The 14,147-nt window shown below is 35.8% G+C and overlaps 1 protein-coding gene across 1 annotated transcript in view; it reads left to right on the top strand.

Annotated features, from left to right (window-relative positions):
• Window positions 1-478: 478 nt before the first annotated feature.
• Window positions 479-14,147, top strand: part of LOC132369743 (ankyrin repeat domain-containing protein 17-like) — a 117,388-nt gene continuing 103,719 nt past the window's right edge. Inside the window, 5 exon segments of the mRNA XM_059929418.1 lie at window positions 479-626; window positions 6,023-6,179; window positions 9,754-9,901; window positions 10,161-10,308; window positions 11,473-11,706. Of these exon segments, the coding sequence (XP_059785401.1) occupies window positions 515-626; window positions 6,023-6,179; window positions 9,754-9,901; window positions 10,161-10,308; window positions 11,473-11,706 (799 nt within the window). The 5' untranslated portion in view covers window positions 479-514.

Consider the following 14,147-nt stretch of genomic DNA (forward strand, 5'->3'; position numbering starts at 1 on the left):
AAATATTAATAAATATAACCCTTATATGAAGTCCTTGGGAGCAGCACAGTACTTTCTAGGTGTATAAAGGTGTCCTGAGAACAAAAGATTTAAGAACAGCTAATTTAGGTCCTCTACCAAAGTCAAAGGTTTCATGTCTAAGTATTAACCTCATAACCTCTCCCATCCACTACCCTTCCCCCATGAAATTAGAATAGAAAAGAATACATATGATTTCAGTAAGAAAAGAAAATAGACTACATATGATATGAATAATACATTCTTAAATTATTCTACAAATGTAATTTTCTCCTTTAAACTGTGGGCTTATCTATCCCATTGAAATTATTCAGGATTGCATTGTATTTATCATTGATTTTGATGTTAAAATATTTTTCTCTTCTCTTCCTTTTTCTTCTGTTTATTTCTCTTCCAACTTTCCTTTTCTCCTTTCATTCCTCCCCTTCTTCTTTTTTTGGTATTTGTTTTCTAGGTGGAGTCTTTCATTTTGGATCAGGAGGATTTGGAAAATCCAATGCTGGAAACGGCTTCCAAGTTCCCCTTGTCAGGTGCTGCTGATGGTGCAGACCTCAGGACAGTAGATCCAGAAACACAAGCTAGCCTGGAAGCTTTACTAGAAGCTGCAGGTAAGTCTGCAAACTCTACATATATAATAAGCCTAATTTTCCAAAGTTCTACATAACTCTTAAAAACTTCAGTTATTATCAATGTATGATGTTGTATATTTAGTATAAGACTATTCATAAAGGTTAATGGATTACTTTCTAGAGCATTACATGCAACATTTCATATAAGCATAGTTTCATTACCAGAATAAAATTGACAGGTTGTTGTCAACCTTATAAACAGAGACTTCTTTTTTAATTTTATTTATTTTGTCTGTGCTGGGTCTCCGTTGCTCCGCGTGGGCTTTCTCTAGTTGCGGCGAGCAGGGCTACTGTGTTGTGTGTGGGCTCCTCATTGCGGTGGCTTCTCTTGTTGTGGAGCACGGGCTCTAGGTGCGTGGGCTTCAGTAGTTGTGGCACGTGGGCTCAGTAGTTGTGGCTCATGGACTCTAGAGCACAGGCTCAGTAGTTGTGGTGCACAGGCTTAGTTGCTCCGTGGCATGTGGGATCTTCCTGGACCAGGGCTCGAACCTGTGTCCCCTGCATTGGCAGGCGGATTCTTAACCACTGCGCCACCAGGGAAGTCCAAACAGAGACTTCTTATACAGTTAGTTTTCATTAGTCCTGAATTCCATCTTTGCAAATTCACCTACTTTATAAAATGTATTTATACCCCCAAATTATAGTGCTTTCTCAGTCTTTCATAGAAATGCACAGAATGGTGAAAATTTTGAGTTGTTCTGCGTGCATGTTTTCTGCTGAAGTGATGCTCTCTGCCTTCTTGTTTCAGCTCTCATACTGTAAACAAGTGTCCTTTCCATGGTCTACTTAGTGCCACATTTTCCACATTTTTGTGCCTTTTGTTGGTGATTTCAAATGGCCTCCAAGTATAATGCTGAAGTGCTATCTAGTGTTACTAAATGTGAGAAGGCTGTGATGTGCCTTTTGTAGAATATACGTGTATTAGATAAGCCTCTTCAGCATGAGTTATAGTGCTGTTGGCTGTGAGTTCAATGTTAATAAATCAAGTATAATATATTAAATAAGATTGTATTTAAACAAAAACACACATAAAACAAGCTTATGTATTGACTGGTGAATGCAAATGCTGTGGCCAGAGACTTGCAGGCACCTAGCCCTGTATTTCCCCTTGGAGCAGTGGTTCAGTATTCATTAGTTCAGTGTTCCCAGTGACTTTACAGAACATAACTACCATGAATAATAAGAATCGACTGTGTATAATTCCCTCTACTTTTTTGTCACAGATTGTCTTTTAAAACCTTGTAAAGTGAATCATCATTATATTTTTGTAAAGTGGCTCATCATTATATTGTCCTCATAAGAAGTGTTTTAATTAGAGTTTATATACATAACCAAGAGTAAGCATCATGATATGTAATATGCCTTAAATATAAGGGAACAGTAACTCTAAATCTCTATGATCATTTAAAATAACCATATTTTCTTAACTTTCCTAAAGTGGACATAAATCTATGGTGAACATTAATTGTTCATGGCTTGAGCACCCTGAACCAATGCTAGATTCTGTACATTCAATGCATATAAACTGATATTTCATTATAGCATAAAACTGACCTATTGCTGTTTGATAATCCTTTCAATAAATATCTCAGAACACAGCATCTAGATATTTGAAGGACTCATGGTTAAGTTTGATTTCTATCCTGGGTAAAATTCTAGAATGGATTATTAAGGGAATCTTGACCAAATACCGATGAAAACATAGTAGGGGCACATGCAAGGTTCTTACCTTGAGTATGGAAAACTGTACAGGGTAGCAGTGATATAATTTAGCATTTGCCTGAGATTTGATGTTGCTTTAGGAGTTTACCTGAGAGAAATGAGGATTGTGAAATTATTTGAAACCATGTCATAAGAGGAACAGGGAATGTTTCTCCTGAAGATGAGAAGACTCAAGTTGAATATAAGAGGGATATTTGTTTTCTGTGGTTTGAAGAGGCAGAACCAGGCTTAAAGAGGCTACATGAAGGTAGATTTCAGCTGAAAGGAGCTACTTTTGGAGGTAGAGTTCCTTTTTATAGGATGCTAATAGTTGCTTCATTTTTCTCATTTCTGTGTTTATTCCCTTTTTTTCCCCGTTTTCTTTATAATAGCTAACAATCAATCAAGGTGTCAGCTAAGCTGAGTTCTCATCTGTAGGCTGTAGAAGAAAATCCATTTCCAAGTTTATTATTGTTGGCAGCAGAATTTAATTCCTTGGAATTGTGGGACTGAGATCCTGATATTCGTACAGACTGTCAGTTGAAACTGCTCTCACCTCTTTGAGGTCGCCCACATTCCCCCCATCTTCACATCAGCATGGCATGTGGAATCCTTGTGCTTTGAATCTCTGATTTCCTTTTCTCCAACCAGCCAAAGAAATCTCTTTGGTCTTCCTGCGGTCATGTGATAAGGTCAGGCCCACCCAGATAACCTTCTTATCTTCAGGTCAACTATGCCATATAGCATAACCTAATCATGGGGATAAAATCTATCAAATTCACAGTCCCAAATATAGAGTGTGTACACCAGAGCTGGGTAATCTTGGGAACATTTTAGAATTCCTAGTTTACCAGTGATTGGACAGAAGCCTCTCCATTTCTTTGAGAACCCCCAAATGTCAATATTTTTAAGTCTTTTCTCTGTGGCTGTTTAATTTCTTGAGAGACACATCTGTCTGTTTTTGTCTACTGAATTATAAATGCTGGCTGCCAGCATTTGGGGAGCTGAGAGTAGAAAAGGGGCTAAGGATCTCACTGTTTATCATGCATACGTTCACTTAATCCTCATTTTCAATTTAGTATTATCTCTTCCTCATCTATAGCCAATATCTTCTAGCCCAGGGTCTTTCTGGCTTAGTCTCTTTAGAGAATAATTATCTGGCTGTGCAGTTTGGGATGGAGACTTAAATGTCAGACTGCTCCTCACAGGTGTTCAGCCAGTCTCTCTGTTTTCCAACCCAAGCCTCACCCTGAACCTGGAACCTGTATATAACTCCTGAGTCCTATTGGGCTGATCACTTTGTTTCTCACTGATTTCTATGTTTCTGCTTATTCTGTTCTGCTAAGTCAGTTAATCTCCTCTTTACTATGTCTTCATGAATATTAGCTTTGATTTACAAATTTCTTCTAGTTTTATCAAAGATGGAGTTCCTGTTGTATTTTAGTTCTCCTTTGAGTAAGTTCTGAGAAGAAAAAGGGGGGAAATAATTGTCTTAAAATCATCTTGAAATCAGAAATCTAGGTAATCATTTAATACACCTTTTCTCTGAAATTATATGGTTCTGTTCAATTGATTAAATGTCATAACTTGGAAAGAATAATTTGGTCATCGTGTATCTTTTCTGTTATTGATCTTCACTGATTAATATCTAATAATTGAATAAGACCAGTAAAAAAGATCACCATAATCCAGAGTAGCTAGATAAATTCATTTCCAATCACTGTTTATTTATTTGAAAGGTTAGTATGTATTTCTTAGGTTACTTCCTAGCTGTTTTTACTAAACTAGTTATCTTTACTTATGAAGATATGAGAAGTTCATAAAAATTTAATATGGAATATTTTATTTTAAATGTTATTTTTTTTTAAAACAGGGATTACTTTCTTCTGATCCGGATGTATCCTCTTGTTTAGTTCTTTTTTGTCACTGACAAATAGTTGTTATATAGCCCATCTGAGTTGGCTAAAATATTGGAGCTAATTCTCTCATGTGAGAATGCATCTGTGATATTGGTCTCAATAATGTTAGGATACTTAACTAACCACAGATATCTTATTGAATAAATACTACTATAGCACGTTCAGACTACAGTTGGCTTCTAATATTAGTGACACAAATTATGCAGTAGGTATCAGTCTTACCAGATTAAGACTGTTTTTATCCTTTGTACATCTTGATTGTAGCAGCCACTAAATTTGACTGCTCTGAACATTTGTTATATCTAAATATCTAAAATCAGAAATGCTTTTTGCCATATTTATTCCATAAGATGTAATATTTCATATCTTGGATTTGTCAGAAGGAAAAGCAAACGTGTATAAAGTTTTTTTAAAATAAACTTCAAACACAAACTTATATTATTGAGTCCTTCCACTATTAAAAGAAATCTGTACAGATATGTTTCTTATCACTTGGGAGATCTTTTTGGTCTTTGTCTTAGTTAAATAGTTTGTTTTAAAACCTCTAATAGTGTTTCTTAAACCTTAATTGGGTTTGAATCACTTGGGGATCTTTTTTTAAAAATGCAGGTTATTGATCAGTAAATTTTAGGGTCTCAGATTCTGCATTTTTAACAAGCTCCCAAGTGACAGTAATGCTTCTATCAGTAGTTCATGAACCACATGTTGAGTAGTGGGGTTCTGTAATATCCATTATAACATTAGATGTTTTATCTTCAAGTTAGAGCAAAGGTTCTTAATCCTGGCTGTGCGTCAGAATCTCCTTAGAGCCTTTAAAGTATGTAGATCCCTAGGCCTTCCTTTTACTTACTGAATTATATCTTTAGATATAGAAGAGTTCAGCGGTCTGTACTTTTGAAAGGCTCCACTGATGGGCAGCCTGGATTAAGCAGCACTGAGTTTAGAATAATAAAGGTTAGAGATCAGCTTGCTTTATAGTGATATGTAGAATAGCAACAAGTTGTGTTTCATGTACATGGTAACTAACCATTTCTGCTTCTGAAATTTAAAAAAAATTTGTCTATTCTGAATATTTTTTAGATATGGTGTTTTTAGACATGATTTTGGGTGTATGTAGTAAATTGTAGTCGTAATTTGAAACAAATAGGTACTCATAGATAGGTGATCTTTTCTATAACCTATAATGTCTTATATGGCCATTTTTTGGTCACAAGTGGTAGTAGCCCAACTAAACATTCTTAAACGAAAATGGGCATTTACCAAAGGTATAGGGATGGTGCTGGCTTCTGGCACTACTGGTGTCAATGAGTCAAATATAACTTTATCAGAACTGTCTCCTTCCTATTTCTCTGCTCTCCTCTCCTCTATGTTGACTTATTTTGGGTAGTCTTTTTCTCTTTGTGGTGATAAAAGTGACCAAATAGCTCATGACTCACAATTTAGCAACCTTTGAGCATAGGTTCTTCTTGCAAACGTACGGCAGAAGTCTGAGTGAGGACACCCGATTGTCCCAGCATAGACCAACGACCCATTTCTAGAAGCAGAGAGTCACAGAGTTGAGCACTTATGGACCACATGGAAGGAATAAGACTACTAGAAAACTGGAGAACAGGGATTTCCCAGAAGATTCTGGCCAGGCAATATATATGTCCAGTGTATCATTTGGAGTTTAACATAAATAGAGTTAAGTAACTTGAATTTTGCTTTGTTTCTCCTTTTGGGTATATCTGAATTGGTGTGAAAATAATAGAATAGGAATAGGCAAATTATCTACGGCTGATGGTAAAGCCTTTGCAGATCCTGAAGTGCTTCGGAGGTTGACATCATCTGTTAGTTGTGCGTTGGATGAAGCTGCTGCTGCGCTTCCCCGTATGAGAGCTGAAAGCACAGCAAACGCAGGGCAGTCGGACAAGTAAGTGGGTTTCCACTGTGATCAGTATAAAAACATTTTCTTAAAAATAATTAAAATAGCTAACATTTACTGAGCATGTATTTTGTGCCTGGCACTATGCTAACCACTTTACCTGTGATATCTTACTTATACTCACGAAAAGCCTTAGGCATGGATTTTGTTTTTATTCCCATTTTACTCATGAACAGCTGAAAAGAAGTAACTTAAGATTGAATAGGTAACAAGTAGCAGAGGCAGGACACCAGTGTCTGTCTGACTACAAGGCTGACTTCTTAGCCAATATGTTATAAAAGACCTTTTGCTTATTTAGATTTTGTTTTCTTTTAATATTTTGGTGACAAAGAAGTAAATGATTTCTAATTAGTCATGCCATTTTCTACTTCATGTGCATAGTTCTGACCATTTTAAAGGGCAGGGTTTTTATTTGTTTATTTGTTTTATGAATGTTCAAAAACGTCAAAGATCTAGTTTCTGTAACTTGAATGTAAGTGAGTTCCAGGGATGTTATTTTTATTTGTCCTATAATTCCTTTTATATAATATTTCACGTTTAATAAGAACTCAGTAAATATTTTCTGACTTGGCCTTTAAAGTTTTTCTGATGATGTTATGCAATAAAAAACAATCACACCATGTTGTATATAAAACAATTATGGATAGTATAATGAAACATACAATGCCAAGGAAGCAGCTGGAAAAGAACCATTAATACATGTTACTGTCTTCTCCCTTCAGAGGCTTCTTTTTTTTTCCTTTAACTGCAAAGAAGCCATTAAGCCATTTTATTTACAGTTGACTCTTGAACAACACAGGTCTGAACTGCACAGGTCCACTTATACACAGGTTTTTTTTCTTTCTTCTTTCTTCTTTTTTTTTTTCTTTTGTCCACGCCACGTGGCTTGTGGATCTCACTTTCCCGACCAGGGATTAAACCCAGGCCACGGCAGTGAAAGCCGAATCCTAACCACTAGACTACCAGGGAACTCCCAGCACAGGTTTTTTTCAGTGGTGAATACTACATTGCTGCACAGTCTGTGGTTGGTTGAATCCATGGATGCAGAAACGTGCATATGGAGATATGGAGGAACTGCACTTATGGAGGGCAGACTGATTAAGTTATTTGCAGATTTTCAGCTGAGTGGAGTGTGGTTACCCCTAACCCCCGTGTTGTTCAAGGGTCAACTGTATTTTAGCAGTTACCTTTAAATAGTTGAAAAAATGAGAATACTCTTCTACATATGAGTTTAGAGAATAAAAAATAGCATTCAAGAATTGTCTTTTATATAATAGTGTTTTTATGCAACATCTTTTAGTATTAACAAGAGTGTGAATTTGCTGTTTCTGTTAACTCTGTGTTTGTCTTCATTCATCTAAGTTTTCCATTTTTATTAATTTATTTTACCATCCTTCTCATAGATTGACTCTCCTTCTTTAGTTAACTTCCAGTTCTATTCCTTAGTTAACAGTTTTTCTAGCCTACGATAGTATTGATATTCTCCAGATATTTTTTAATGTGCCTTCTGGGACTGGCAAGACACCTTGAAGAGTATATTAAAGCTAGTTCAAGCAGGAAATAGAATAGAAAAATAAAGAGTCATAGATTCTTTGGCACTGACACTACTAAAAGTGATCAGCAAAACACTAGACTATGTTTGTGACAGTCATATTTGTTCAGCAAAGCTTGAGAAACAGTGGCGCGCAGTGGGTGTTATGTGCCAGGTTTTACATTAATTAAGTGTGGTGCCATGTGCCAGATTTAACATACCCTTTGCTCAGAAGTTGTGAAGTTCAACTGTTGCTAGAGTAGTTCCTGAAAGGCTCTTTTAAAGCTAACACACCTAAGGAAATTGAATGAAAGTTCAAATGAGAAAATAAAGGAGGATGTGTGCCTGAGGGGGAGAGAGAGAATGAGAGACCACCCGAAAGGGAGAAAAAGTATGTTCTTCTACATGAAATGTCTTGTGGGAGGGATTTGTCCTGAACTTACTTAAAGGTGATAGAGAACATTGAGTCTAGAGACTGTCATTGCCTATAAAATGGGAAATTAAGAGACAAACTTATTAAGTGCTATTTGAGACTTTCACTTTGGCAGGGGACAGTACAGTTAACAGGTAGACAAAATATATAGTATGGCATACAATGATAACGATTATGGGCAGAAGAAACTGAATGGGGAAGTGCTAAGGCAGTGTTTGGGGTTAGGGATCATGTTGCATTTTTAAGAGGGTAGTCAGGGAAACCCTCATTTAAAAGGTGGCTTTTTAGCAAAGACCTGAAATAGATAAGGCAGTGAGCTGCGCCTGGGGGAAGCTTTTTTGTCAGAGGGATAGCAGATACATAAATCTTGGAGTTACAGCTTAATTAGCATTTTTGATGAAAAACGGGAAAGCCAATTTGGCTAAAGCGGAAAGAGTAAGTGAGAATAGTAGGTGATGAAACCAGAGAAGTAAAAGGAAGAGTTTGAGATCCTACCACTGGACAGGTCTTAAAAGGATTCTGACTTTTACTGTGGGTAAGGTTAAAGGCCAGTGGAGGATTCTGAGCAGAGGAGTGACAGGTCTACTTCCTTTTAAGCAAGATCTCTCTGGCTCCTTCACTGAAAAGAGCCTGAAGGAGAGCAAGGGTAAAAGCAGGGAGACTGCTTAGGAGACGTCGCCATAATCTTGGCTAAGGATGATGTTCTTAAAACTGGGTGGTCGTGATAATATGGGTGTAGAAAACAGGTTATCCATGGATGATGGCTTTAGTACCTGAAGTGACAGGGCCATGTTTTAAGAGGAGGTTGTAAGAATTGAGGTATATTTGAAATAAAGAGAATATTAATGAAGAGACTTGGATTTAGTGTTTTTCTAAGAATGACTTTTAGCCGCAAGTGAAGGGATCTTTAGAAATGTCCGTAGTTGAAATTCTTTTGGAAGATTTACAGGGCAAATGCTTTACTCTAAATATAACTTTCTGTTGTTCCACCACTTTTTCCACTCTCCTTTTGCTTGAATTAAGCCTTTGCCTTACCTGGATATTTTTCATACTTCCCCAAAACATGATGGCATAAGTAAATACTTCAAAAAAAGAATCTCCTTCTCAGTTATTCATAGATTAGTCAAAATTACATGCTCACAACTTTCCTATCTGATTTCCCTTTACTTGATTGAAGAACTCAGATAGGCGTTTATAATTAGTAAAAGTTTTACCCACTTCATTAAATCTTATAAAATTTTTCTAGTGACTAAACAAACAGAAGTGTAATTATAACTTGTATTTCCTTCATGTGATTTTTCTATACAATTTTATATTTTAAAATTTTGGATTTTTTCCCTACTTATAGTAAATTAGACTTTATCTTTCAGTTACATGACTGAAAACATTTTGTAATGTGGGTAATTTTAATTCAGTGACTTTTATATGTAGATTTTAAAAACTCAGTGAACTGAATCATTTTATTTGTTATGAGTCATATTGAAATAATGATTCTTTTTAGCACTACTGTCCAGATTAATTTCAAAAAATCATCACTTATGCTGGGCAATATTTTATATTCTTATATCCTGATATTACAATATTCTTCCCCCCTGTAGCCGCAGTTTGGCAGAAGCCTGTTCAGAAGGAGATGTAAATGCTGTGCGAAAGTTACTCATTGAAGGGCGAAGTGTAAATGAACACACTGAGGAAGGGGGGAGCCTCCTTTGTTTAGCTGGTTCTGCTGGATATTATGAGCTTGCACAGGTTTGTATTATCAAAATAAAGCTCACAGTTTTTTGATTGTTTTGTCTTAATTTAGACTGTGTATTAAGGAAATAATAAAATAAAATCAACCATCAGGCTCATTTCAAGAAATAGTTTTGTTAGATACATTTTTTTTGTTTATTGGCTCTTTTGCTTATTGGCTCTGTAGTATGACTAGGTAGGTGTTAACATAAATATATGTTCAAAAAATTTTGAAAATATCATTTTCTAATATCCTTTCAACTTTTTCTTTCATAAGGTTTTGTTGGCAATGCATACCAATGTGGAAGATAGGGGGATCAAAGGTGACATTCCACCTTTAATGGCTGCTGCTAATGGAGGACATGTCCAAATTGTGAAGTTGCTGCTAGCTCATAAAGCTGATGTCAATGCACAGTCTTCAACAGGTTATGCATACTTCTTTTTCAGTTTTTAAATATTAACACCCTCTGATAGTAATTAATTCACATGAAAGTGATCATTAGTGATGCTTTTGCAGTTATCAATGCTGCACATTTGTATATATCTGTGCATTAGGCTTAAAGTACATAGAATATATTTTGAATGAAATTTCTCCTGTTTTGTGTATGAGTTCTATTAACTGGCCTTGGTTCTTTTCTATTAAACACTGGCCCAGTTAAAAGGACCATCCTCTTGGAAGTGGAGAGGATGGTCTCCACCTCTCAAACCCAAGTTTCCTATTTATCAGGGGAAAATGGAAGGGAAGGTAGGGAGAATAAGAAGGATATGCAACAGAAGGCAGGTCTGTCATTGCCTAGTGTTAATAAATTGCGGCCTATAGAAAAAGAAAGTATTATGAAAACATTGTGTTACACAAGAGACAATGTTAACCTAAATCAGTTTTTTTTTCCTTTCAAATTTGGGCATAGATAGATTTGTGTAAAAGCTCTAAAATATATGAAAATATATTTGGTGCATTTCCTTCATGCAAGATTTTTAAATTTATTAAATACTTTAAATCATTTTAAAGGTCTGCATGTTCTGGTTTGAGGGGGTTTTAGGAATTCTTATTTTACCCAGAAGTTAACTTTTTTTCCCCTGTAACATGGGAGATTTTTATCATTATGAGGGAATGTTTTTGAAATTATTTTAACTTTGGTCACCAGTTAACTGATGTGTAAAGTTGTAGTGAAAACAGTACGTGATTAAAAGTAACGGTATGAGGTATATCTATATATGATGAATAATTATAATCCAAAGAAAAAATAAAGGTTGGGAAACATTTCTCTGATTAAAGTTAGAATCAGTGTAACTTTTTCCTCATGTGGGAACTTAGTTTCAGAATTGCTCAGTGCTTTTATAACTCTACAATTGTGATAAGTGTATGTGATTTTCCACATGTGTTTGACCCTGATTTTTAAATGGAAAGAATAGGGAGTTGATTTCAGTAAGATAAAATGTAATGAAGAAAAGAATTATATATATAAGTGTAATAGCTAAATTTATTAAGATTATAGTCTCTCATTTCAGTATTGTCTTTGATACTAGATAAACCTCTGTATTATTTTGGTATTTTATGTTAATGTCTTTGTTTTTCTTCATTCAAATAGGCAATACAGCACTTACATATGCTTGTGCTGGAGGTTATGTAGATGTTGTAAAGGTGCTCTTGGAATCCGGTGCTAGTGTTGAGGACCATAATGAAAATGGTCATACTCCTCTTATGGAAGCTGGAAGTGCTGGACATGTGGAAGTAGCCAGATTGCTGCTAGAAAATGGGGCTGGCATTAATACGCATTCCAATGAATTTAAAGAGAGTGCCCTTACGTTAGCTTGTTACAAAGGTACAGTAAAGAACTTGTTTTTTTAAACAAAGTTTTTAAACTCATGAAATGACAGTTACTTCATATAGAATGGTTAGTCACTTAAAATAAAAAATAAAATATGGTAATAGTACATTATAAATAAGTGTATAAAGTGTTTTAGAATTTAAAAGTTTAATATATAAACTTTATATATTAAACTTTTAAAATATACACTCAATATTATAAATATTGTCAATGAAAAATGACTATTGATCCAGTTGTTTCATTAGAAACAGTTATTTAATTTTAATATGCACTGTATTTTTTAATGATTTTGCTTGTCAGAGTATTTTGCCTGGTTTACACAAAAGAATCCAGAAGTATTTCGCCTGTAAATGTAAAGTAAATGCAATAAAAGCTAGAATGAGGGGCTTCCCTGGCGGTCCAGTGGTTAAGACTCCGCACTTCCACTGCAGTGGGCGTGGGTTAGATCCCTGGTAGGGGAACTAAGATCCCACGTGCCGCGCGATGCGGCTAGTAAAGAAAGAAAGAAATAGAAGCTAGAATGATTTATTAACAAGAAGGTGCTTAAGCTATTTCTCATGATACCAAGAAGAAAGGAAAAAAATTGAAGAGAAAGGAGGATATATGAAAAGAAAAATAAAGAGTGGTGTGGAGGGAGTTTGTATTCCAAAGAACAATTTTAGAGTATCATCAACACGTTTAATAAAGTTAGAAGGAAGAGCTGGTAGAAATTGAGAATACCTACCAATATATAGCTGTATAAAGGGGGTACATAGTGTTCTAAATGATGTCGATCAACCTGAAAATATTGATAATAGAGACAAATATCTTCTTTTGCGGGGGGCAAGATAATTGTCTGGAAAGATACTTGGTCTTCAGCTAGTTAATCTAGATTCTAGATTCTAAAAAGACAGCCACAGAGCCAGACATTTTTCGGAATCAACCTTTTTGACAGATAAATTGCTATAAACTAAGAAACTTTTTAAAAAGAAAATTTCATGAAATTTTATACCTGCATAGCCATTCACTTCAATGTTTTCTACCATCTGCAGCTGTGTCATGATTGCATCATAAAATAAGTGATACATTTTTGACCCAGAGGCATCAAGAAAAAGCTCTTGCAAGGCAAGGTACAAAAGTGAAAGAGGCACTCACTCTCAATGGCTGAATCTTCACGTACACTAGCTTGTGAGTGAATGTCTCCTTAAATTTTGCACCCAGGGCTTTGATTCCTTCCCCCTTGTGTTGGCGCTCCTGTTGTTTTGTTTCATTCTATCAGTACTTCAGAGTGGCCAGGGTTTTGTTAGGTCTTTTGGAATCACTTCACTTAAAAAACATGGCTAAAATACTCCTTAGCCACATAAATGACTAAAATTTAAGTTAAATGTAAAAATGTGCTCTAAAGGACTTTTGATTATCTCGTGTTACAGATAATTCAGATTAAGGGTACTTAGGAAGCACACCTGAGGTCTCTTACTTCTCCAGTTGTGTTTAGTAGTTACGCAGAGGTTGATCTTCATTGGGAGGGGAGGAATTAAGCCTTGGGACAGCCTCTCCAGGGCAGGCTGATTGGGTGGCTCTGTCTCACCTTTCCATCAAATACTTTTGAAACCGGAACTAGCTCCATTTTGCTACTGAGACCCAGCTGGCCAATGAGCTTTGAGATGGGGCTATGTTTAACTACTCTTCCCTCTGTCCTATGCTTGTAGCCCCACCATGCTGAGGTTGGGGCTTGCAGGCTTTCGTTAGAGAAAATGGATATAGAACTGAGCTGGTGGAGAACATCTCTACTACTTCCAAGGATCCATGGACACTCTTACTTTCCTCTATTTCTGGTGAGGTCTCTTAGGATACAGATTGACAAGGAGGAGATGGGGAAGGGATAGAATTCAGGCTGAGACTAAACACTGATGTGGATCTTTGGGAAGGGAGAATGACAGAGAGGAAGGAGAGATCGTTTGTTAGCAAAAACAAGGCATGGCAGGTGCTACACTTATTCACCAGAGTTAATTTGAACTGTTCATGATTCCGCCATCCACTCCTTCCTCCATTCCCAGTTGACTGAAAATTGACTGCAGCTCATTCCAGATGAAGTTGGAAAAAAATTAGTCACTTTTCTACTGTTTTTTACATAGTATCTGAAGTCCTTTTTAAAATATAATTTATGTTCATTGTAACTACTCACAAGGTAATCTTTATCTGAACTGAAGTATAGGGTTTATTTGAAACTCCATAAATATATGTGTGTGTGTATATATATGTATCTGTATATATATATTTATATCTAAATAAATGAATAAATATAAATGGTGTTGTTTCAAGAATATTTTTATATACACGGTTTCCAACTTACAAGCAGGTTGTTCCCAAAATGTCTGTGAGTTAGTTATTGAAACTTAAAGCTCATTTCCTCATAGAAATAACTTCAGTGATGATTATCATCCCAGGCTACTAGT

Source organism: Balaenoptera ricei, chromosome 8 (assembly GCF_028023285.1).
Source record: "Balaenoptera ricei isolate mBalRic1 chromosome 8, mBalRic1.hap2, whole genome shotgun sequence".
NCBI classification, from domain to species: Eukaryota; Metazoa; Chordata; class Mammalia; order Artiodactyla; family Balaenopteridae; genus Balaenoptera; species Balaenoptera ricei.